The sequence below is a fragment of the Salmo trutta genome, chromosome 34 (assembly GCF_901001165.1).
Source record: "Salmo trutta chromosome 34, fSalTru1.1, whole genome shotgun sequence".
Taxonomy (NCBI): Eukaryota; Metazoa; Chordata; class Actinopteri; order Salmoniformes; family Salmonidae; genus Salmo; species Salmo trutta.
In genome coordinates, this window is record NC_042990.1 from 8968263 (window position 1) to 8995001 (window position 26739).

The following is a 26739-nucleotide window of genomic DNA, read 5'->3' on the forward strand; positions in this document are numbered from 1 at the left end:
TATGCGCAATCAACATTTGCCTCAATCCGCATCATAGTGATGGTTGCTATTACAAATGGCCACAAGAGGGCTGGCGAAACATCTGTCACTCCAGTACAGTGAGTCTGTGTTTTATACTGTATATATTTTTTTAGTTTGCACATACATGCATGTGCGCCACTAGACTAAAACCCAATTTAAATTATTTTTCATTTGCCCACTTCACTCTTCCAGCCCCTCTCCGAAATCGGGATGATTCAAACTAACTGTTTGGTGGGGAGTGAGCTGAACGGAGTGGAGATTGCTGGGTTTGAAGGGAAATTGGGTGAGTCAGAGCTGATGAGTGTACTAGATAACTTGACCTGACGGGGTGAACGCGAGGGGCTGAGTGGTAAGTGCATACTGTAAATTCTCTAATTCCACTCATTCAGAATATGGGCATGACCCAAAGGAAACTCGACTCGTCATCCGGGTCACGATGGGGATTCCCCGGAGGGGAACAGATTGTGTGAAATCTTGTGTAATCAGAGGGGTCAGAGCAGTACAGCACACCAGTAGAGTACAACAAATGACACAGTGGGTTCACGTCTAAAGCCATAACCTTAATCATTACGCAGTGAACTAGAAAGTATGATCATGGATTTGCCTAAAGTGGAGAGGAAGAAATGGTCGGAGAGGGAGGGAGAGAGAGAGAATGTGAGGGATGGATGGATAGAGATAGGGAGCAAAGAGAGAGAGAAACAGATGGGGGCGTGAGGATTAAGTAAAACCTTGGTGTATTTGTGTTAGAAACTCACCCAAGAAAGACGCGCGTGAGAGTGAGGGAGAAAAATCGAAGGAAGTGAATATGGTAGAGAGGACGAAGGAGTGTAGAGGGTCGATGTCTTTGAAGGCCTTATATGGTAAGTTGTTTTCTTTCATTCCAATGTGATTTTTTTGAGCTTCGTTCATTCACAAACATCTGTAACTTTCATGCATGCATTGTACAACCTTAACGGGTGGACAAGGACTCAATGGAAAGCCCGCCGATATGCAGCGCGTAGAGAAAATACAATGCGTACGGCAATTGGAAATCATATCTAGGCACAGGTATTACAAGAAATGAAACCTATCTACCTACGATAGCCTGCAAGTATCCCGCAGGAAGTGTGGAAAGTAGCTTTTATCTTGGGGAGCTAGTTTTCTACAGCTTCATATGTGCTGTAGCACCATCTGAATTACATGGGAAGGAAAAGTGATACTGCGTGTGTGATTGTGTGCCGGCTGTGTCATATTTAATCATATTGCTGGACAATGGGGATAGGAGATTTTCTTTGGTTTACCCGTTCAATTGATGCAGGCCCTAGACTGCCCCAAATCTTTTACAGTTTCGAGTGAAGCAATAAAATAGTGTCAGAGTATCTGGAGTTTATATGTATGAGACTCTTCGAAAGGACAGATTGATTGATAGTTTGAAAAAAGAAATTGTTGAAAAGCTGACAGATTTAAATAATTGGAAAACTGAAGGGCTTGTAATTTGATATTTCGGGAGTAAATTGACCACGTTTGAAGGATATTCCAAATGTTGGAATATTGTGGTATCATGATGGGATAAATGAAATGCCATACTTTTCTGGATGAACTTGAAAATGCCTAATATGGGTGTCACTAGGGAGCAGTCTGACTAACTCCTGGTCTTACTGTCACGAGGAACCATCTCCATCATTATCTTGTGCTGCAATTGACAAACAAATCTGGCAACAACACAGCTATACACTCTTAGAAAAATGCCAATAAGGTTCTTGGGCTGCCCTCATAGGAGAACCCTTTTTGGTTACATTTTTGTAAACTAGTATACGCTCTTATAGAGTGCATACATTTTTCATTTTGTTTTGTACTGGTCCCCTGTGGGAATCAAACCCACGACCCTGGCATTACAAGCGCCATGCTTTACCAACTGAGCCACCCAGGGAGAACCTTTTTTGGTTCTCTGTGGAAAGGGTCCTACATGGAACCAAAAAGGGTTCTTCAAAGGGTTCTCCTATGGGGACAACTGAAGAACCATTTTAGCTTCTAGATAGCACTTTTCTGTCTGAGTTATAGTGGTAATGTATGCAGATGGACTGATGCAGATGTTGCCAGATGAAATAAAAAATATACAAACATCACATCTGTGATTCTGCTATCTTCGTCAGATTGCTATTCTACATAAAGACCATATCAACACAGATGGATTGATCTTTCAATGTCTATTGTCAGGCTGGTGGGTGTAGCTGGTGTATAAAGTCAGGCGCAGGAGAGCAGAGATGAGTGAAACAACGCACTTTACTCGACAGCACAAAGTAAACAATTTACAAAGTGCAAAAAGAACTTGCCACAAAGCATGGGTGATAACAGCACCCGGTACAAACCAGCCGGAACATACCGACCTGAACAAATAACAATCACACATGAAGACATGGGGGAAACAGAGGGTTAAATACATGACCAGTAATTGGGAAATGAAAACCAGGTGTGTGGGAAAACTAGACAAAACAAATGGAAAATGACAAATGGATCGGCTAGAAGACCGGTGACCGGTGACGTCGACCGCCGAACACCACCCGAACAAGGAGGGGCATCGACTTCGGCCGAAGTCGTGACAACTATTCTCTAAGGTGACCAATAATGATTCATGGAAATGAAACAGACATCAGACCAGTACATTAAACCATCCGTATAGTATGATGATGATGATGATGATTGTGATGATGCCGAAGACTGTGATTATGAAGATAATGATAAAGACTATGAGGAGGACCACGATGACGATGATATGATGATGATTGTGTGGGTGATTGGGATTGTGACGATGCATAAGATTGTGACGATGAAGATGATGATAAAGATTGCTGTGATGATGATGACGATGGTGATCGTCAACGATGTTGATCATGGTCTGTTGACAAAGTCCACATAGTCCAAAGTATGTATGTCATCTCAAACTTTGCTTACTATATGGATTAGATCGTTGTCTAAACCTATTGCCATGTAATATGAAATGTTTCTACTTAAAAGAGATTACAGTGAACAGTGATTTATGACCGATTTTGCTGTAATTTGTTGCCCCTTAATTACTCCTCCCAATACTAATCCAAATGATTTGTCTTGCTCTATAGATGGTTGGACAGACGTTACGATCGTGAGGTCAAGTGGTATTGCCCAGATTTACCGAGTACAGGGAGATTAACACAGATTACGGGCCAACAGAGAGGTAGATTGAGAGATTGGACTAATCATTACATCAAATCACATTCTTCCTAAGAAAGCCGAGATGCGCGGGAAGAACAGAATATGTCCTGAGAAAAAGGAGACAGGAGAGAAGGATTAGGTGTTGTATAAGATGTGGTGAAATTGAAGCGTTCCTCTTCCAGGAAACGACTGTATAACAGCAAACACATGTCAATTCCATGTCATGAAGCTGGACACACGGGATGTAGCATTCAGACGAAAAATGTCAAATGTAACAAAAATTAATTCATTCAATTTGTTGTTCCCAAATCTAAAGATGATAAGCTCTCTGCCTGATTGCCTCGGTTCAAAGACTGCGTTGATTTGCTCATTAATCATCACAAGTCGTTATCGAGGGACCACAGCTGGATCAGCGTGTAAAGGGTGGAGGAATATTGAGAGGACTCGTTGGAGTAGAGCATGACAGAGGCTAGAGGTTAGCTAGCCCTCATCCGCATGACATGATGTGATGATGATGACGAATGTGTGGATGATTGTGATTGTGATGAAGATGATGATAAAGATTGCCGTGACGATGATATGATGTTGACGATGACAATGATGACGAGGATTATCATGGTCTGTTGACATAGTCCACATAGTCCAATTTATGTATGTAATCTCAAACTTTGCTGACTATATGGATTACGTCGTTGTCTAAGCCTATTGCCATGTAATATGAAATGTTTACATAAGGGAGGCTTTGTTGTCCATGAATTACTCCTCCCAATACTAATCTAAATGATTTGTCTTGCTCTATAGATGGTTGGACAGACGTTACGATCGTGATGTCAAGTGGGATTACCAAGATTCACCTAGTACAGGGAGATTAACACAGATGAATGAGGATTACAGGCTAATAGAGAGGTAGGCTGAGAGATTGGACTAATCCTTACGTTGAATCACTGTCTGCCTAAGAAAGTCGAGATGTGCGGGAAGAACAGAATATGTCCTGAGAAAAAGGAGACAGGAGAGAAGGATTAGGGGTTGTATAAAACGTGGTGAAATTGAAGCCATCCCTCTGTCAATCCCCCTCCCCGCTCCCATTTCTCCACTCTATATCTCTCCATTCCATTCCCCTCATTCTGCCGTGTCATTGAGTTCCCCCACAGTTCCTTCCTCATCATTGTCAATGCCCTCGCTCTAGCTGGTCTCTCCTCGGTCCTCTGTCATCCCTGCGTCCATCCTCTAGCCAGCACCCTCACCCTGTTTCACCGTCCTTCGCCTCAAGCTCCTCTTGAGACACCCCGTCTCTCGCGTCTCTTTCCTGCCTGTCTCCCACCTCTCTGTCTCTCTATTGGAGGGGCATTATTTCTTCTCGCAGTGGCCCTCGCCCCACTCCCATAATCCACCATGCTGGAGAACATGTCACGATGCAACCGCTCCCTGCTCTCTTTGTCCCTGACTTCGCTGGCCCTGGCACTGTCCATCCTGGCCTTTTGCACCTCGTACTGGTGCGAGGGGACCCACAAGGTTGTCAAGCCCCTCTGCCTCTCCCCGGTCAAGTTGAAGAACTGCGGGCAGAACAACAGCCAGCCCTACACCACAGGTAGGGAACTAATTCCCCTATTCACCTGTGCAAGAACGAATGTGGAGCCCAGTACCTAACGATTTGTTTCCCCTCACTCTATACTTGTGGACTCACCCCTGTTGAACCAACCCTTGAACATGAATCCTGAAACTGACAATTATTACTTTTTAGATTTGTCAGGGGAACCCTTAGCAAAAGGTCTATCTATCCCTTTTTCGCAATCGCTCTCTGAGCAACCTACTGTATATCAACAGAAGGCAACCAGAGGTCTGTTGACATAGTCCACATAGTCCAATGTATCTATGTAATCTCAAACTTTGTTGACTATCTGGATTACATCGTTGTCTAAGCCTATTGCCATGTAATGTGCAATTTTTCTACATAAGGGAGATTACGTCAAGAGCGGTGATTTCTGACAGATTTTGCTGTAGATTGTTGCCCCTTCATTCCATTGACACTAGGGAGCACTTTTGACCTCTGTGCCTGACGAATATTAAATGATGGTCTTGTTATGCCTTTGAGGAACATGGCTGGAAGATGTGTGTTTCTGGAGTTTATTGTAGAACAACATTAATACGGTGTGTAGACTAGACACATACAGTACCAGTCAAAAGTTTGGACACACCTACTCATTTAAGGTTTTTTCTTCATTTTTACAACTATGAAATAACACACATGGAATCATGTAGTAACCGATAAAGTGTTAAACAAATCTAAATATATGTTATATGTTATTTGAGTTTCTTGGCATTCTCTCAAGAAGCAGCTTTACCTGGGAATGCTTTTCCAACTGGTACTGTAGATCTCGCCTAAAACTGTCCAACCATTCCTGTCCCAACTACCCCCTTACCCTCTCTTTTCCTCAGAGAGTCCCACTCTGGACCCTAAGAAGCCGGCAAACAACGTCACCTTGTCGCCCCAGGAAAACGAAGAGCAGGCGAGGCTTCGGAAAAAGGCCCTCGCCAACGCAGTGCACTACATCTGGGAGACGGGCGAGGACAAGTACATGCTGCGCTACTTCCACACAGGTTTCTGGTTGTCCTGTGAGGCACACAATGAGGGTGAGCATTTGGCTAAACATTGGGTCTTTATCCAGACCATTGTTTGAATATGCTTTACACTTATAGAAAGAGTTGAGCTAGTAACCGAAAGGTTGCAAGTTCGAATCCCCGAGATGACAAGGTAAAAATCTGTCGTTCTGCCCCTGAACAAGGCAGTTAACCCAATGTTCCTAGGCCGTCATTGAAAATAAGAATTTGTTCTTAACTGACTTGCCTAGTTAAATAAAGGTTAAAAAAAGAGGGGTTAAATAGCCTTCATCCCAAGAACCTAATGATGCCTGGTCCTTGTACTGTAAGATCCAATCTCCTCAATGAATGTACTTGTTACGACTGTGATACAATATGTGATATGTGGTTGTCTCACCTAGCTATAAGGAATGCATGCACTAATTGTAAGTCTCTCTGGATAAGAGCGTCTTCTAAATGACTAAAATGTAAAATGTAAATATAAATGAATCCCTAGCCTTAGCCAGTAATTGTTTGACACAGAGAACTTCATTGGAACAGTGAATAAAACAGGAGATAGCTCTTGTTTTAGGCTGTTGATCTACAGAACCTTCATCGAGTCCAGTCTTAGGGTCGGACCTAGGACTGAGCCTTGTGGAACCCTAACAATGACTGGACACTAGTGATTAGAATGCACTATAACGTCGATATATCTATCAGCAATTGCCATTGTGCAAGACTGGTTGCTTTAACACCATACTCATCCACTGATCTGGGATTGTCCCTAATCAGCCGAGGCTATGTAGAGGTAAATAATCACAAGCGGGTGCTTTGTTAATAATTGAATCGTCTTTAATGTCAGTGATGTAAAGTCAAGAGTCAGTGAAGGCTAACTTAAAGGAATATCTTCCCATATCACCTCAGGAATAATTTGCTAGATCATTGTAGAGAGAGGAGAGTTAGAGCTTTGGTCTTGACCTTAGATAGAAAACATCTGGTGGATTTCTCTCTCTCTTCTCAATGTGGCTTATTTTACTACAGAAAGTGTCCCCTTCAGATTTCCCATGCCAATTGGAGCACTGTCTTAAGATCTCCGAACAGCCACTCAAGGGATCTCTTATTAAATCAGTACGTCCATTTTCTTGACAAGGCCCTAAAAGATGCATGTGAATATACTGACTTAAGTTGGATTTATAACTAATCACATTCTATTTGTCTTATAGAGGAGAAGTGCCGAAGCTTCATTGAATTGACACCAGGGGAGACACAAGGTTTGTGCTCATTGAAAGTACAGTTGAAGTCGGAAGTTTACATACACTTAGGTTGGAGTCATTAAAACTTGTTTTTCAACCACCCCACAAATTTCTTGTTAACAAACTATAGGTTTGGCAAGTTGTTTAGGACATCTACTTTGTGCATGACACAAGTAATTTTTCCAACAATTGTTTACAGACAGATTATTTCACTTATAATTCACTGTATCACAATTCCAGTGGGTCAGAAGTTTACATCCACTAAGTTGACTGTGCCTTTTAAACAGCTTGGAAAATTCCATAAAATGATGTCATGGCTTTAGAAGCTTCTGATATGCTAAATGACATCATTTTGAGTCAATTGGAGGTGTACCTGTGGATGTATTTCAAGGCCTACCTTCAAACTCAGTGCCTCTTTGCTTGACATCATGGGAAAATCAAAAGAAATCAGCCAATACCTCAGGAAAAAAATTGTAGACCTCCACAAGTCTGGTTCATCCTTGGGAGCAATTTCCAAACGCCTGAAGGTACCACATTCATCTGTACAAACAATAGTACGTAAGTATAAACACCATGGGACCACGCAGCTGTCATACCGCTCAGGAAGGAGACGCGTTCTGTCTCCTAGAGATGAACGTACTTTGGTGCGAAAAGTGCAAATCAATCCCAGAACAACAGCAAGGGACCTCGTGAAGATGCTGGAGGAAACAGGTACAAAAGTATCTATATCCACAGTAAAATTAGTCCTATATTGACATAACCTGAAAGGCCGCTCAGCAAGGAAGAAGCCACTGCTCCAAAACCGCCAGAAAAAAAGCCAGACTACGGTTTGCAACTGCACATGTGGACAAAGATCGTACTTTTTGGAGAAATGTCCTCTGGTCTGATGAAATACAAATAGAACTGTTTGGCCATAATGACCATCAATATGTTTGGAGGAAAAAGGGGGAGGTTTGCAAGCCGAAGAACACCATCCCAACTGTGAAACACGGGGGTGGCAGCATCATGTTGTGGGGGTGCTTTGCTGCAGGAGGGACTTGTGCACTTCACAAAATAGATGCCATCATGAGGCAGGAAAATTATGTGGATATATTGAAGCAACATCTCAAGACATCAGTCAGGAAGTTAAAGCTTGGGTCTTCCAAATGGACAATGACCCCAAGCATACTTACAAAGATGTGTCAAAATGGCTTAAGGATAACACAGTCAAGGTATTGGAGTGGCCATCACAAAGCCCTGACCTGAAGCCTATTGAAAATGTGTGGGCAGAACTGAAAAAGCGTTTGCGAGCAAGGAGGCCTACAAACCTGACTCAGTTACACCAGCTCTGTCAGGAGGAATGGACCAAAATTCACCCAACTTATTGTGGGAAGCTTGTGGAAGGCTACCTGAAACATTTGACCCAAGTTAAACAATTTAAAGGCAATGCTACCAAATACTAATTGAGTGTATGTAAACTTCTGACCCACTGGGAATGTGATGAAAGAAATAAAAGCTGAAATAAATCCTTCTCTCTCCTATTATTCTGACATTTCACATTCTTCAAATAAAGTGGTGATCCTAACTGACCTAAGACAGGGAATTTTTACTAGGATTAAATGTCAGGAATTGTGAAAAGCTGCGTTTAAATGTATTTGGCTAAGGTGTATGTAAACTTCCGACTTCAACTGTACATACAATACTAATTGAGTGTATGTAAACTTCGGACCCACTGGAATTGTGTTACAGTGAATTATAAGTGAAATAATCTGTCTGTAAACAATTGTTGGAAAAATTGCCAAAACTGTAGTTTGTTAACAATAAATTTGTGGAGTTGTTGAAAATGAGTTTTAATGACTCCAACCTAAGTGTATGTAAACTTCCGACTTCAACTGTATACTGTAGGTACTGCTAATACAGCAACATTAAATTGCAAATAAGGACTGTATGCCAACTTTTTATCTCTACCTCTGTCCAATCTTCATTTTCCCGTTTTCTCTCTCTCTTCCTCACTCTTTCGCTCTCTCTCCTTCTCTCTGACAGGGGTGCTGTGGCTGTCAGTAGTATCAGAGTTCACGTACATAGGCCTGTTGGCCATGGGCTTTCTCCTCATGTGGGTGGAGGTGCTGTGTCTCTGTGCCCGCAAGGAGATGTACGCTCTCAAGATCAACGCATTTGCCGCTATATGCACTGTCCTTTCAGGTGAGACTGCCACCACTGGCAGAACTTTCTCTTATCACCAAAATGATACATGGCAAGGCTTTTGAGTACTCTGTAAAAATATTCAAAAGGTAAAGAAAGCATTGATTATTCGATGTTAGTCAAATAAAATAGGAGATTGTCAGCAAATACCTTTTCTCTCTCAGGTCTGATGGGGATGGTGGCTCATATGATGTACACCACAGTGTTCCAGTTGACTGTGAGCATTGGGCCAAAAGATTGGAGACCACAAACCTGGGACTACGGCTGGTCATTTGCGTAAGTATCTCCTTAGGCATAGTTCGCCCAAATTACAATATTGCTTATTTGTTCCCTTACCCTGAAAGCAGTCTTTGGACATTGAGACTGCAATCCTGCAATGGTTTGGTTTGTTTGTCTTGGCACTGTCTCCATTTTCTAACCACTAACCAATGGAAAACAGTGGGTCCAGAATGATTGGATCACTTGATAAAGATGAGCAAAAAAGCGTGTATAAAGGAAATAATACAAATACTGATCTATATTGTATGCTATTTAAAAAAAAATTTTTTTATCATTTATATTATTTTATACTAACACAATTTCTCAGAGAAAGAGATGTTGTTTAACAACTAGTAAAAATCTCAAAAACGTAGGGGTCAAAATGATTGGATCCCCTGTTTTCAATACTCCAGCATCCTCCACCTTGCGAGGATAATGACACTGAGACTTTTTCTAAAATGTTTTATGATATTGGAGAACACATCGGGAGGGATCTTAGACCATTCCTCCATACAGAATCTTTCCAGATCCTTGATATCCTTTGTCTGCGCTTATGGACTGCCCTCTTCAATTCAAACCACAGGTTTTCAATGAGGTTTAAATCAGCAGACTGAGATGGCCATTGCAAAATTATGATTTTGAGGATTTTGATGTGAGCTGGTGTGCGTGGCCAAAGACCTTTATTTTTGTGTCGTTTGACCATAGCACCGGTTCCAATCCAAGTGCCAATGGCATTTAGCAAACTCCAGTAGGTGCTATGGTCAGATGACATTAAAATGGAGCTCTTTGACCATGCACACCAATGGTGGGTTTGGCCTTCGAAAAACAATGCATGCAGAAAATACCTCATCCCCACTGTAAAATATGGTGGTGGATCTTTGATGTTATGGGGCTATTTTGCTTCCACTGGTCCTGGGGCCCTTGTTAAGGTCAACGGCATCATGAACTTTACCATGTACTAGGACATTTTAGGAAAAAAACTGGTTGCCTCTGCCAGGAGGCTGAATCTTGGCCACAAGTGAACCTTCCAGCAAGACAATTACCCCAAGCACACATCGAAATCCACAAAGAAATGGCTAATTGACCACATAATCAACATTTTGTAATGGCCATCTCAGTTTCTGGACTTGAACCGCATTGAAAATGTGTGGTTTGAATTGAAGAGGGAAGTCCAGTTGTACTGTACAGACAAAGGATATCAAGGATCTGGAAAGATCCTGTATGGAGGAATGGTCTTCTCCAATCTCATAAAACATTTTAGAAAAAGGGGAGGGTGCTGGAGTATTGAAAACAATATATTTGTTTCATTACTTGTTAAACAAAATATTTTTCTCTGCTCAATTGTATTAGTATAAAATAATTGTATTTATCAAGGGATCCATTAATTCTGGACCCGACTGTACAGTATGTACCCGATATTAGCATCTTTTAAACTTCCTAGGCCATATTTACAGCCTATCTATAACCAATGACCACTACGGCCCTACCATCCTTTCTCTCTTTTACCTCCAGTCTGGCCTGGATCTCCTTCAGCTGCTGCATGGCGGCGGCTGTCTTCACCCTCAACTCCTACACCAAGACGCTGATCGAGATGAAGCACCGCGCCCGCGTTCGTCTGGAGGAGGCCCGGGCGGCCATCCAGGCACCCTCCTATGACGAGGTGTTGCAGGCGGCCGGGGGCATCTACTCAGTCAGCAGCCTGCTCCAGCACTGCCATCAGGGGGCGTTGGTCGACCCCATGTGTGAGGGAAGGGGGCCGCTGGTGGGCCCGGGGGTTCCAGACCCCAGAGGGCTGGTGGTGATGGCTGGTGGCTGTGGGACAGAGGGGTGCGAGGACTGCGAGAGGGAGATGGACGAGATTGAGGACGCCCTAGACAGGGAAGAGGGGGAGGAGATGGAGAGAGAGGACTGTGAGAGGTGCTGAGGGAAGGGAGGAGGAGACGTTAAAAAGAGGTTCTGGCCATCTGACATTTTTTTCTTCTTTTCTTTTTTTAACTGTGAAATGGACTGCTCTTGATTTCAGTCATTGCAGTGATAATTATTTCAGTACCTCCATCCATGCATTAAATCTGAGTAGCTAAAGCTCTGTAAAACCAAGCACAGAGTGATATGTATTGTCCGGGTAGAGATCAATATAGACAATCACTAAGAAATGCCTGGCATTGGCCACATTTAACATGTATAATATATCTCACTTTTATTCTATGCATTTATGTTAACCCTGTTATTACTATCCTGATATGGATAGTAACTGTCCATCATGTCAGTTTTCATGTCATGTCAGTTCTTCTACATGGACTGGACCGATCCTGGGAATTGTCTGTTGGGACAACTGTCTCTATCTCCAGTTGATGTCCAAAAATAGATGATTTTATCTTGTAGTTAAATGAAGATTGAGTCAAAGATTACATAAAAAAAACAGAGAGCTTTGGAGGTCAAGACAGAGGGTTTCAAATGCAGAAGATGATGTAAATGATCTCCCCAGTCACAGGTACAAGAGAGAGAGAGTCTATGCCTTCACTATGGTGAATCACTAAAACAATACAGAAATACACTACGGAAGAGAAGGAACAGCATGCCAGAAATCAGCTCAATGTAACTGAAGAATCCATAGACTCTAACCACTTCTGGGAAAATTGGAAAACACTAAACAAACAACAACAAAAAGAGTTATCTATCCAAAATGGAGATGTATGGGTAAACCACTTCTCCAATTGTTTTGGCCCTATAACAAGCAGCAAAAACATATACATGATCAAATACAAATCTTAGAATCAACTATTAAAGACTACCAGAACCCACTGGATTCTCCAATTACATTGAATGAACTACAGGACAAAATACTACCGTGGGATATGCATCAACAGCAACCTTGGGAAGATCCTCTGCATTATCATTAACAGCAGACTTGTGCATTTCCTCAATGAAAACAATGTACAGGAGCAAATGTCAAATAGGCTTTTTACCAAATTACCGTTACGACAGATCACGTATTCACCCTGCACACCCTAATTGACAAACAAACCAAAACAAAGGCAAAGTCTTCATATGCTTTGTTGATTTGAAAAAAGCTTTCGACTCAATTTGGCACGAGGGCCTGCTATACAAATTGATAGAAAGTGGTGTTGGGGGAAAAACTGTTAAAATTGGCAAAAACCACATTTATTTCCACAGAGCCGTGGGGTGAGACAGGGATGCAGCTTAGGCCCCACCCTCTTCAACATATATATCAACGAATTGGCGAGGGCACTAGAACAGTCTGCAGCACCTGGCCTCACCCTACTAGAATCTGAAATCAAATGTCTACTGTTTGCTGATGATCTGGTGCAGCTGTCACCAACCAAGGAGGGCCTACAGCAGCACCGAGATCTTCTGTACAGATTCTGTCAGACCTGGGCCCTGACAGTAGATCTCAGTTGGACAAAAATAATGCTGTTCCAAAAAAGGTCCAGTCGCTAGGACCACAAATACAAATTCCATCTAGACACCGTTGCCCTAGAGCACACAAAGAAACTATATATACCTCGGCCTAAACATCAGCACCACAGGTAACTTCCACAAAGCTGTGAACGAGCTGAGAGACAAGGCAAGAAGGGCCTTCTATGCCATCAAATGGAACATAAAATTTGACATACCAATTAGGATCTGGCTAAAAATACTTGAATCAGTTATAGAACCCATTGCCCTTCATAGTTGTGAGGTCTGGGGTCCGCTCACCAACCAAGAATTCACAAAATGGGACAAACACCAAATTGAGACTCTGCATGCAGAATTCAGCAAAAATATCCTTTATGTACAAGGTAAAACACCAAATAATTCATGCAGAGCAGAATTAGGCCGATACCCGCTAATGATCAAAATCCAGAAAAGAGCCGTTAAATTCTACAGCCACCTAAAAGGAAGCGATTCCCAAACCTTCCATAACAAAGCCATCACCTACAGAGAGATGAACCTGGAGAAGAGTCCCCTAAGCAAGCTGGTCCTGGGGCTCTGTTCACAAACACAACCAGACCCCCACGACAGCAACACAATTAGACCCAACCAAATCATGAGAAAACAAAAATATAATTTCTTGACACATTGGAAAGAATTAACAAAACAGAGCATGCTAGAATGCTATTTGGCCCTAAACAGAGAGTACACAGTGGCACAATACCTGACCACCTTGACTGACCCAAACGTAAGGAATACTTTGACTATGTACATACTCAGTGAGCATAGCATTGCTATTGAGAAAGGCCGCCATAGCCTGTCTTCTCTTGAGAGCCAGGTCTGCCTATGTGCACACTGCCCACAAAATGAGGTGGAAACGGAGCTGCACTTTCTAACCTCCTGCCAAATGTATGACTATATTAGAGACACATATTTCCCTCAGATTACACAGATCCACAAAGAATTCGAAACAACCCCAATTTTGATAACCTTCCATATCTACTGGGTGAAATACCAAAGTGTGCCGTCACAGCAGTAAGATTTGTGACCTGTTGCCACAAGAAAAGAGCAACCAGTGAAGAACAAACACCATTGGAAATACTACCCATATTTTTGTTTATTTATTTTCCCTTTTGTACTTTAACTATTTACACATCATTACAACACTGTAGACATAATACGGCATTTGAACCTTTGTTTATTATCTACTTCACTTGCTTTGGTAATGTTAACATATGTTTCCCATGACAATAAAGCCCTTGAATTGAAAGAAAAGAAAAAAGCTGGTGGATCTAGGGAAGGATGGATTGATGGATGTGACAGCCATCTCTTCAAGTCTGTAGGATTATTCAGATGTATGTGGTAAATGATAGAGAATGTAAATAAAAACAAAATGGTAGCATATAAGATCAGCAATATAAGTAGCGTGACAATACTGTGTGGAATGTCTTTGGCAAGAGTTTACATTTTGTATGGATCAATTTTATATGTAATGTTGACATTTCCAACCAGAAAATAGCAATTTCTATGAATGTATCAACCATTAAAAAAAATAACTTTTCTTGAAGTGGAATGCTTTATTTCACAATTATACTTTTTAATCAAAACAAATTGTGTACAAAAACAGAGGGGGGAAGCACAAATCACAAATAATCAAAAACAAAGAACACAATCATCTGATAGACAGATTTGATTTTGTCTTGCCACACACCCCAGCTTTCTAAAAACTATTAAAAGGGCCATTTTTATCTAATGAAGCTTGAAGGTAATGGAATCTAAAGTTTATGACAACTCTTTCATAAAGTCAGTATCTTATCAAAATGAAAGGTATGTGTATTAAATGAGTGAGACTTCAAATGCTGCTAGAACCGTGCTCAAAAGACATGGTAAACCCTAGTGATCTTCCTGTCCGGGTTGGCGCCCCCCCTTTGGGTTTGTGCCGTGGGGGAGATCTTCGTGGTCTACACTCGGCCTTGTCTCAGGATGGAAAGTTGGTGGTTGAAGATATCCCTCTAGTGGTGTGGGGGCTGTGCTTTGGCAAAGGGGGGGTTATACCCTGCCTGTTTGGCCCTGTCTGGGGCTGTCATCGGACGGGGGTCACAGTGTCTCTCGACCCCTCCTGTCTCAGCCTCCAGTATTTATGATGCAATAGTTTGTGTCGGGGGGCTAGGGTCAGTCTGTTATATCTGGAGTATTTCTCCTGTCTTATCCGGTGTGAATTTAAGTATGCTCTCTCTAATTGTCTCTTTCTTTCTCTCGGAGGACCTGAACCCTAGGACCATGCCTCAGGACTACCTGGCCTGATGACTCCTTGCTGTCCCCAGTCCACCTGGTCGTGCTGCTGCTCTAGTTTCAACTGTTCTGCCTGCGGCTATGGAACCCTGACCTGTTGACCGGACGTGCTACATGTCCCAGACCTGCTCTCTAACTCTCTAGAGACAGCAGGAGCGGTAGAGACACTGAAGGTTCGGCTATGTAAAGCCAACTGACATTTACTCCTGAGGTGCTGACCTGTTGCACCCTCTACAACCACTGTGATTATTATTATTTGCCCATGCTGGTCATCTATGAACATTTGAACATCTTGGCCATGTTCTGTTATAATCTCCACCCGGCACAGCCAGAAGAGGACAGGCCACCCCTCATAGCCTGGTTCCTCTCTAGGTTTCTTCCTGGGTTCTGGCCTTTCTAGGGAATTTTTCCTAGCCACCGTGCTTCTGCACCTGCATTGATTGCTGTTTGGGGTTTTAGGCTGGGTTTCTGTACAGCACTTTATGACATCAGCTGTGGTAAGAAGGACTTTATAAATACATTTGATTGATTGATTGTTCAGCAATAATTTCAGTCCAAGCATTAGCACATCGATAACGTTTGTCTATCATTTTCAGAGGATAATATTAAGACAGAAACTAATTGAAACACAATCCTTAACCTTCAATAACAGGGGCAAACTCTGAGTGAAGTAGTTTTCAATTTTTACTTCGAAAAGAGGAGATTTCATGAGGTAAATGTCATGAAGACTGGTATCGTAGTTGGCATTGTGTGAGTCTACAGTATTTAGCCCTTGACCTTTATATTAGATTGTGTCTGTCGGTATCAAGATCAATGTCTTTACAACACAGAGAAGTTACATTTTAAACACAATCTCTAAAAGGTCCTAAAACATTATCCTAAGATTGCACTACCTTTGCTATTATTGCTTTATTGGTACACATAAACATATTTTACAAATGAAATTAGCTAATGACTAGCACATTTGGTATGAAGTATAATCAACAGATTACTTATTGCTTGCTTTCATTTTCTAAACCCCTCTTACCAGCTCTCAATACTCTTTAGCCTTTCTCAAAACATTCTGAAGCTAAATATCAAGTCCCAAAAATATATAGAATTTGTGCAATACCAGTATACAGTATATAAAGATTAAGTTTGGAAGTTTACATAGACTTAGGTTGGAGTCATTAAAACTCGCTTTTCAACCACTCCACAAATTTCTTGTTAACAAACTATAGTTTTGGCAAGTCAGTTAGGACATCTACTTTGTGCATGACACAAGTAATTTTTCCAACAATTGTTTACAGACAGATTATTTCACTTATAATTCACTGTATCACAATTCCAGTGGGTCAGAGGTTTACATCCACTAAGTTGACTGTGCCTTTAAACAGCTTGGAAAATTCCAGAAAATGATGTCATGGCTTTAGAAGCTTCTGATAGGCTAATTGACATAATTTGAGTCAATTGGAGGTGTACCTGTGGATGTATTTCGAGGCCTACCTTCAAACTCAGTGCCTCTTTGCTTGACATCTTAGGAAAATCAAAAGAAATCAGCCAAGACCTCAGAAAAAAATGGTAGACCTCCACAAGTCTGGTTCATCCTTGGGAGCAATTTCCAAACGCCTGAAGGTACCACATTCATCTGTACAAACAATAGTACGCAAGTATAAACACCATGGGACCACGCAGCCGTCATACCGCTCAAGAAGGAGACGCGTTCTGTCTCCTAGAGATGAACGTACTTTGGTGCGAAAAGTGCAAATCAATCCCAGAACAACAGCAAGGGACCTCGTGAAGATGCTGGAGGAAACAGGTACAAAAGTATCTATATCCACAGTAAAATTAGTCCTATATCGACATAACCTGAAAGGCCGCTCAGCAAGGAAGAAGCCACTGCTCCAAAACCACCAGAAAAAAAGCCAGACTACGGTTTGCAATTGCACATGTGGACAAAGATCGTACTTTTTGGAGAAATGTCGTCTGGTCTGATGAAATAAAAATAGAACTGTTTGGCCATAATTACCATCAATATGTTTGGAGGAAATAGGGGGAGGTTTGCAAGCCGAAGAACACCATCCCAACTGTGAAACACGGGGGTTGCAGCATCGTGTTGTGGGGGTGCTTTGCTGCAGGAGGGACTTATGCACTTCACAAATTAGATGGCATCATGAGGAAGGAAAATTATGCGGATATATTGAAGCAACATCTCAAGACATCAGTCAGGAAGTTAAAGCTTGGATCTTCCAAATGGACAAAGACCCCAAGCATACTTACAAAGATGTGGCAAAATGGCTTAAGGACAACACAGTCAAGGTATTGGAGTGGCCATCACAAAGCCCTGACCTCAATCCTATTGAAAATTTGTGGGCAGAACTGAAAAAGCGTTTGCGAGCAAGGAGGCCTACAAACCTGACTCAGTTACACCAGCTCTGTCAGGAGGAATGGACCAAAATTCACCCAACTTATTGTGGGAAGCTTGTGGAAGGCTACCTGAAACGTTTGACCCAAGTTAAACAATTTAAAGGCAATGCTACCAAATACTAATTGAGTGTATGTAAACTTCTGACCCACTGGGAATGTGATGAAAGAAATAAAAGCTGAAATAAATCCTTCTCTCTACTATTATTCTGACATTTCACATTCTTCAAATAAAGTGGTGATCCTGACTGAGCTAAGACAGGGAATTTTTATTTACGATTAAATGTCAGGAATTGTGAAAAACTGAGTTTAAATGTATTTGGCTAAGGTGTATGGACACTTCCAACTTCAACTGTAGTAAAAACAATAGCAGTATACAGTATATAGTAAAAACAATACCAGTATACAGTATATAGTAAAAAGTAATGTCCCGTGTAGCTCAGTTGGTAGAGCATGGCGCTTGCAACGCTGGGGTTGAGGGTTTATCGTATGTTTTTACAATCAAGCGCAGCTAAAGTATTTGGAGGAAAACATATACTATTTGAACCGAAGTCCGATAAACATTGAAGTTAGACTGGGATTAAAATGAAATACTTTCTGCATTAAGATGGGTAAATTGAGGATAGGGGCGGGGAATGTAGGAACCTGATCCCAGATCTATTTGTGCTGTCTTGTCAACTCCTATGGTCAACACTTACGGTCATGTCCTATGACCATTGGACTTTATTAGCAGAGGGTTACTTGTTGGCAGGTTCATATTGAATGAGGCGAAGCGCATCCTCATTGTCCATCACACCCTTGATGAACTCTCCTTCTGCAATTCGCTCTGAGGTGGGGAAAGAGAGCAAGAGGAAGAAACAGATAGGAATCATCATCATCATCAGGTTTATATTACAGTTAAAATGTCAAATCACGTTAAGCAAGACTTTCTTCTCCTCACCATTGTCTTCTTTCTCAAAGAATGTCCAGAGTTTGTTGGCCCTCTTCTCCGGTGTGTTCTCGTCGTTGGGCAGCTCAGCCTGTTTATCCTTGGGAATTAGCTTGAAAATAGCCTGTTGGGTACATAAAAACAGCGTTTATTAGAGACAGGCTTCTATTTGAGCCAGGTGTTTATTTCCTTAATACTCAATAAAATGTTGAAAAAGACTACCACACTGTTTATTGTGACAAGTATGACCAGTGTAAACATTATAATAACAAATCCATCGCAGATCAGACTTGCAACGACTAGACTGCCTATCGTACGCGCTCCATTTCGCGCTTCAACGCAACGGAGAAGGGTACTGTTGATGTTGCGTGTTCATTTTGGTGGCGCAATGGCTAGCAACAACGACAGAATTTTGTACAAATGTTTTTAATGACCATGGGAATATCAGAGCTGTGTCCCATGCTAATCTCGCAAACAATTCATTTCATCCTGGTGTTTATTTGAAGCAGGTGTTTATTTGCTGAAATGTGTTTTTCGATGCCCGGCTATTAAAAAAGGGACAGACGGCTATTTGAGATTCGGCGTTTAATTGAAGTTTTATGGTATGTCACTTTCATCGGTTATTCTGTAACACGGGAGATTTACTGACAAATATGTGAAGCAAATCCTGCTGACTACGCCAAAATGTCAAGTTTATTAATGTTGTCCGACACAAATAACTATTATTATGGAACCATTTTTATCCACATTCAGTTTAGGAATTAATACAAGCGGCGTGTTGTTGTGAAGTGTTTGTGAAAGGATGTCATGGATATTCACTCACCCTATATAAACTATAAAACACCAGATCACTGCAGTGAGAATATATCCTTACAACACCAATCCTGTTCTTGTTAATCTTCTCATAAAACCATATTCCAGGGCTGATTATTTTAAAAGAGCGATTACTGTAGAACATTGATGTCTGTACTGTGAAATGATCAAATGATAATCTTTAAAGGCAATGTAAGGCTAAAGAAAACGTATCGCTCCGAAGCGTTGTCAAAAACACATACTGTATTCTTTCCTGAACAATGTCAATGTATGAAATAATCAGGTACCATTCACATGGAAATAAAAATGGATTTGCATTCTGTGAATATACAGTGCCTTCGGAAAGTATTCAGACCTGTTGACTTTTCCACATTTTGTTATGTTACAGCCTAGTTCTAAAATTGATTAAATAAAACCATTTCCTCAGTAATCTACACACAACACCCCGTAATAAAAAACAGAAATACATTATTTACATATGCATTCAGACCCTTTGCTATAAGACTCGAAATTGAGCTCAGATGCATCCTGTTTCCATTGATCATCCTTGAGATGTTTCTACAACTTGATTGGAGTCCACAAATTCAAATGATTGGATATGATTTGGAAAGGCACACACCTGTCTATATAAGGTCCCACAGTTGGCAGTGCATGTCAGAGCAGAAACCAAGCCATGAGGTCGAACGAATTGTCCGTAGAGTTCCGAGACAGGATTGTGTTGAGGCACAAATGTCTGCAGCATTGAAGGTCCCCAAGAACACAGTAGCCTCCATCATTCTTAAATGGAAGAAGTTTGGAACCACCAAGACTCTTCCTAGAGCTGGCCGCCAGGCCACACTGAGCAATCGGGGGAGAAGAGCGTTGGTCAGGGAGGTGACCAAGAACCCGATGGTCACTCTGACACAGCTCTAGAGTTCCTCTGTGGAGATGGGAGAACCTTCCAGAAGGACAACCATCTCTGCAGCACTCCACCAATCTGGCCTTTATGGTAGAGTGGCCAGATGGAAGCCACTCCTCAGTAAAAGGCACATGACAGCCCGCTTGGAGTTTGCCAAAAGGCACCTAAAGACTCTCAGACTATGAGAAACAAGATTCTCTGGTCTGATGGAACCAAGATTGAACTTTTTGGCCTGAATGCCAAGCGTCTCGTCTGGAGGAAACCATCATGCTGTGGGGATGTTTTTCAGCAGCAGGGACTAGGAAATAGTCAGGATCAAAGCAAAGATGAACAGAGCAAAGTACAGAGAGATCCTCAATGAAAACCTGCTCCAGAGGGCTCAGGACCTGTGACTGGGGTGAAGGTTCACCTTCAAACAGGACAACAACCCTAAGCACACAAACAAGACAATGCAGCAGTGGCTTTGGGACAAGTCTCTGAACGTCCTTGATTATATTGGTTTTGAGGGATTTCAAATGTTAGCATCCACCATTTATAAATATTCTTCCCATCTGAACCTTAGTTTTGATTAAATCGCATTGTGTTCCCATGGATTGTAAGAAATCAAAATAACATTGGAGAGAAAAACGGTGGTACAAAAAAAACACTAAATCACATTTTAGTGTTTCAACTGTAAACAGGGAGCTTAAATAAGATTAGAGCCTAAGGACTGGTGTGAACTGGCAAATCAGCAGCAGCTTGTTTACAGTTCACATAGACTCAGTTTGTTTAGAAGGATTTTTTCTTTTTATATGTACACACACTGGACAAAAATATAAACGTAAAATGTAAAATGTTGGTCTCATGTTTCATAAGATGAAATAAAAAATCCCAGACATGTTCCATACGCACAAAAAGCTTATTTCTCTCAAATTCTGTGCACAAATTTGTTTACATCCCTGTTGGTGAGCATTTCTCCTTTGCCAAGATAATCCATCCACCTGACAGGTGTGGAATATCAAGTAGCTGATTAAACAGCATGATCATGGCACAGGTGCACCTTGTGCTGTGGACAATAAAAGGCCACTCTAAAATGTGCATTTGTCACACAACACAATGCCATATTTTTTGATAGGGCATGCAATTGGCATGCTGACTGCAGGAATGTCCACCAGAGCTGTTGCCAGAGAATTGAATGTTAATTTCTCTACCATAAGCCGCCTCCAATGACGTTTTAAAGAATTTGTCAGTACGTCCAACCAGCCTCACAACCGCAGACCACGTGTATGGGGCGAGCGGTTACCTGATGTCAACGTTGTGAACAGAGTGCCCCATGATGGTGGTGTGGTTATGGTGTGGACAAGCATAAGCGACATTATTATGGTTGTGCGTAATAAGGTGCGCACGCGCCTCAGTGTGCATTGAAATCGGCGTATGCTTCGTGACCTGCGCTCCACGCTTTGGAGTCAGAATGTTGAATAACATTCAATTATTGTTCATTCCATGTATGCATGGTTTTGAAACAAACAACTGCATTTTATCGATGTCAATTTGAATGCACTAAAATACCATGACGAGATCCTGAGGCCCATTGTGAGGCCCATTTTTCTTAAAGGTATCTGTCACCAAAAGATGAATATCTGTATTCAAAGTCATGTGAAATCCATAGATTAGGGCCTAATGAATTTATTTCAATTGACTGATTTCCTCATATGAACTGTTACTCAGTAAAATCAATGAAATTGTTGCATGTAATGTTATATATATACACACATACATACATACATATACACATATATATATACATACATACATACATATACACATATATATATATACATACATACATACATACATACATACATACATACATACATACATACATACATACATACATACATACATACATACACATGCAAATCAATTTTTAACATTTCTGACATGCGTTTTTCTGGATATTTTTGTTGTTATTCTGTCTCTCACTGTTCAAATAAACCTACCATTAAAATTATAGGCTGATTCTTTCTTTGTCAGTGGGCAAACGTACAAAATCAGCAGGGGATCAAATACTTTTCCCCCCCCACTGTATGTATGTATGTATGTATGTATGTATGTATGTATGTATGTATGTATATATATATATATATATATATATATATATATATATATATATAAAAACCACTACTACCCCAGGCAAAATACAGTATATGGTGTTTGCCATTGGTCACATTTACATGGCAAAGCACTGACTGTTCAGTTATTGGTTAGCAATATTGTATGCTTCATCATGATCGCTATAGGGTGGGACCCCTCAATATCATTCTTTAGCATATATCCGGCTCGAAGGGCCATATAAGAAATGGTAGGTTTAAAAAAAAAAAAAATCTTTTTAGTCTTTGGACTAAAACGTTATTCACGATTTTAGTATTCAACCTCCTTTGCATGTTTGAACAAAACATACATTTACTTTCAGACAGCCATGGAAGATAATCGCACAGTGAGTGTCACGTACATCTTGACCTGCAGCCCAGTGTAACCGGTGTTAAATGGCTAGCTAGTTAGCAGTGCGCGCTAGTAGCGTTTCAATCGGTGACGTCACTTGCTCTGAGACCTTGAAGTAGTTGTTACCCTTGCTCAGCAAGGACTGCGGCTTTTGTGGAATGATAGGTAACGATGCTTCGAAGGTGATTGTTGTCGATGTGTGCCGAGGGTCACTGGTTCAAGCCCAGGATGGGACGAGGAGAGGGACGGAAGCAATTATGTTACACCAGGACACACGAGATGTGTCTTTAAATCTTAAACACTGTTTAATCTCAGTCCCCATTCTCTACTAACCTACATTTATCCCTCCTTCCTTAATTCCCTCACTCCCTCACTCCCTCCCTCCAACACCCTTTCAGTTTAAGCTCAGGGCCCGGAGAATATGGTCAGACGTTGAAGTGGAGTGGTATCAGTGCTTGAATTCATCTGCACCACAGGGACATTGACACTACCGCCGAGGCAAAACAATGTATCCCTGCCTCCAGGTCACTATAGTTCTCCCTGAGACTCCACAGCAGAAGTGAGGCGCCAAAGCAATGAATTGTGAGATATTGGGGTTACTACTTTCTTTGTCAAATGGAAAGTCAAGATTTTTTTGATTGAACATTCTATTTTTTGGCATAGTTTGCTCATGTTGCAAAGTGTTTAATTATCCTATGGTTGAGAGCCCTTGATATAAGCGTCACCCATTTCTGGGTAAAAGGTTTGTGTGTAGAAGTATGTAGAAGTATCAGGGGTCAAGTATTACATCTTTGAAGATCAAACAGAGCTTGAGGCTTATCCCTCCCCCATCTCTGTCAATCACCAAGTAGTACAACCATGTGACACTTGATGACCAGAATCAACCTCACACAGCTTTAAACCTTAACCCCCTCAATGCCAGTACAGAGGACTAGATTAAGGCTGGTTTGGATTTAGATGACAAGCATCAGTCAACAGGATTTGTTTCTAACATGCATGTCATCTCTATTGATCTATCCACCCACCCATCGTTTCTCCTCCCACTACTTACGCTGCAGATCTCGGTCACTTCCGACTTGGTGATGTATCCGTTCTTGTCCACGTCGAACAGCGAGAAGGCCCACTCCAGCTTCCTGGTGGTCTTGCCCGTGGACGTCAGGTGCAGCGCAATTATGTACTCCTTGAAGTCCAGAGTGCCGTCATCGTTGGTGTCGAAGGAACGGAAGACATGCTGCGCGTACGTCTGGGCGTTGCTCTCGGGGAAGAAGCGGCTGTAGATGACCTCGAACTCCTTGGGCGTGATACGTCCAGAGGGACATGACTTCTGGAAGCTCTCGTACCACTGGGTGATCTCCGTCTCAGTGAACTTGGTGCTGAGCTTCAGGTCTTCCAGGATCTCCTTGGAGACGGCGCTGCTCTTGGCGTTCCCCATGTTATGTTTTCAGGTCAAAGAAATAGCCCCCTGATGTGTCTTTTTAAAGGGCAAATGTATATCAACACGGACTGTGATGTGTGTTATTTTTGTACGTCCCGACAATGTACGATATCCGGAAGCTGGGTCCTTCTCTCTGTAAGCAGGCCTTTCGCTTGACCCCTTGAAAAGCAACTCTAAATGAAAATAGGAATGAAGTCATTTAATAAGGTTATTCCAGTCTAACAAATCACAGAGTGGAGTCCAATGTCTTTAATATTTTAATCTTTAATCAAGAGAAGTATCTGGGCACAACGGGCCATCCATAACTAATTGCAGTAGTGTATCCAGCATGTGACGGGATGGCAGTTATTTTAGACATGATAATCTAGAAGAAAAAGAAACGCACACACCTATTTAGGCGAGGTGCTGGCTAGCGGAGTAGAAAACTTGAAAATAAAGGAGAGCCGCACACTCTAGGAGCTCAGACGCAAAAAATGTAATATCCAACGTTTCGACAGCCAAGCTGTCTTCATCAGGGTATGATCACAAACACTGCGAGATGACTCGTTTATATAGTGTCAAAAGACACACAGGTGTCTGTAATCAGGGCCAAGTGTGGCCTAATATCATTGGTTAATTCTCAAATATAAAAATGGCATACAAAGAACAGCATACAAAAAAACAAATGGATAGCATACGATCATAGACTCGTTTTAGACTACACAAGCTTTACAAACAATTACAATGGCAAAGTCACAATAATCACAAGAATGGCTTCAGATCAAAGTCTACGTTGAGACCGAAGGGTGCGAGGGTCTTTAAATTAAAGATCCAGGCAGCCTCTCGTTTTAACAATAAATTATGAAGGTCACCCCCTCTCCTAGGGAGGGTGACATGTTCGATGCCAATATAACACAGAGACGAAATTGAGTGGTTTTCTTCCAAGAAGTGGGCCGCAACTGGGTCAAGTTTATGCACCTATTGGTGCTACGATGTTCTGAGATACGTACTTTTAATTCGCGCTTTGTTTTACCCACATAATTATTACCACAAGGACAAGTTATAAGATAAATAACTACCTTAGTGGAGCACGTAATAACACCTTTGATAGGGATCGATTTCCCTGTTTGTGGGTGTTTGAAGGATCTACGTTTATAAGGGCCATTGCATTGAGCACAGCCATTACACTTGTAATTTCCATCCAGTAGGGGCGCAAATAGAGGTAAATCAGAGTGTACCGATTGGTCTATGAGAGTTCTGCCTCGCGAGAATATGACCAAGGGAAGGTCCGATGTCGTAGACATGATAACCATTATCTGTGCTCTGTGATCTCCGTCTAGTAGGCATAAAATACCCATTCCTATTCATCGGGTCTAGGATACAGGCTACAGTCAGCTAATGAGTTTACGCACGCAACACACACACACACACCTGAACAACATCCAGGCTTTCTCTGTTCTGTTTGTCGCTTCATAAAGCCCCACATATGTGATATACCCAGGCTTTAAGGTGTTTACAAGTCTACCTGTCTACTGTTCGGACTCACCAGTGATTCATATGCCAGCTCAATACACATATGGCATTAGCAGTTGAGGGCCCATTACTCTTGTACTTTTAGACATGTACATGTATCACAATCAGAGAAGGCTGGTGGCAGGAGCTATAGGAGGTTTTTCCTTTGATCTATACTCAAATATGGACTAGCATACATTCATGATAATACAACTTTAAAATGGCTGTAATGTGTAGTAAAGCACAGGTTTACTACACATTATCAGACCATTAGAAGCTTCAAAAGTACTAGAACAGAAATTACAACTATGGGTGAAATGAGTACAGTATGTTGAGTAGATACCAAAAACGAGGAAGTCCATATTAATCTAATGCTTTTAGAAATCAGTCAATTTAGAAATCAAACTGAAATTCCAACATAAATTCCAATCTTCCACATAAATTTGAAGGGAATTTAACCCATCCCTGGCTCCAAAAAGCATTTCCTTGGAGTACAGCTAGAACTATAGACAGAAACAAATAAGGAAAGACATAAATAGACATAAATAAAGGTGAATTCAAACGCTTACCCGTGTGAGTGACTCAGAGAAGACAAGTCAAGATAAAAGTGATATTCGTGGTCAGCGGAGAGCAAAGTGGGATTTCGTTACATCTGCCGGCTGGGCTAAGTCAATTACACAGGATTGTTAAGGCGCTAAGCCACAAACACACCCAAATGAACTTCTTATCTGCTTCTTTTTGTTTCTCGATCATTCCATGTCTACACGTTAGCACACACAAAATGTCGTAATATGTCCTTATTTTCTATTGTCCTGTCTTAATTAACAAGCAAAGGTCAAATAACTTTAAACAATTCAATTATTTGAAATATTTTGCCGTGAGCATTTTATCCACATAGGTTGCTGTGTAGTTTTTGACTGTAGCTTTACCTTCTTCACTTAGACTTGTTGTCCGTTATCAACACTTGAGTTGAATAAGAAAAAAACAACAACGGTCTTTGGTATGAGCTGTTTTTATAGATATCAGAGGTTAGTGTATAGGGGCCATGCAACCATTTCTCAACACATTGCTAGCAGTTCCTAGATAGCCAACCGTGGGTCCGTTTTTA

The 26739-nt window shown here is 41.5% G+C and overlaps 2 protein-coding genes and 1 long non-coding RNA gene across 7 annotated transcripts; 1 reads left to right on the forward strand and 2 right to left on the reverse strand.

Annotated features, from left to right (window-relative positions):
* Positions 1–206: 206 nt before the first annotated feature.
* On the forward strand, positions 207–11897 carry LOC115173485 (germ cell-specific gene 1-like protein). 4 transcript variants are annotated; one of them, XM_029731607.1, is made up of 7 exons: positions 693–881; positions 3991–4777; positions 5626–5820; positions 6990–7037; positions 9042–9200; positions 9365–9476; positions 10971–11897. In XM_029731607.1, exons 2-7 carry the CDS (start codon positions 4582–4584, stop codon positions 11380–11382), a joined length of 1122 nt encoding a protein of 373 aa, XP_029587467.1. In that variant the 5' UTR covers positions 693–881; positions 3991–4581; the 3' UTR covers positions 11383–11897. The 4 variants fall into 4 exon arrangements, with proteins under 4 accessions (XP_029587469.1, XP_029587467.1, XP_029587470.1 ...); XM_029731608.1 differs by lacking the exon at positions 693–881 and adding an exon at positions 3553–3664; XM_029731609.1 differs by lacking the exons at positions 693–881; positions 3991–4777 and adding an exon at positions 207–304.
* Positions 6532–9439, reverse strand: LOC115173488 (uncharacterized). Its single transcript, XR_003871615.1, has 3 exons — positions 9351–9439; positions 8967–9270; positions 6532–6919 (listed from the first exon to the last, which is right to left on the reverse strand). It is a non-coding gene; the product is annotated as an uncharacterized LOC115173488 (long non-coding RNA).
* A 6099-nt stretch (positions 11898–17996) lies between the features above and the next one.
* On the reverse strand, positions 17997–26258 carry LOC115173199 (visinin). 2 transcript variants are annotated; one of them, XM_029731119.1, is made up of 4 exons: positions 26201–26258; positions 23757–24313; positions 18526–18637; positions 17997–18411 (listed from the first exon to the last, which is right to left on the reverse strand). In XM_029731119.1, exons 2-4 carry the CDS (start codon positions 24135–24137, stop codon positions 18323–18325), a joined length of 582 nt encoding a protein of 193 aa, XP_029586979.1. In that variant the 5' UTR covers positions 24138–24313; positions 26201–26258; the 3' UTR covers positions 17997–18322. The 2 variants fall into 2 exon arrangements, with proteins under 2 accessions (XP_029586979.1, XP_029586981.1); XM_029731121.1 differs by lacking the exon at positions 26201–26258 and adding an exon at positions 25199–25282.
* Positions 26259–26739: the final 481 nt, after the last annotated feature.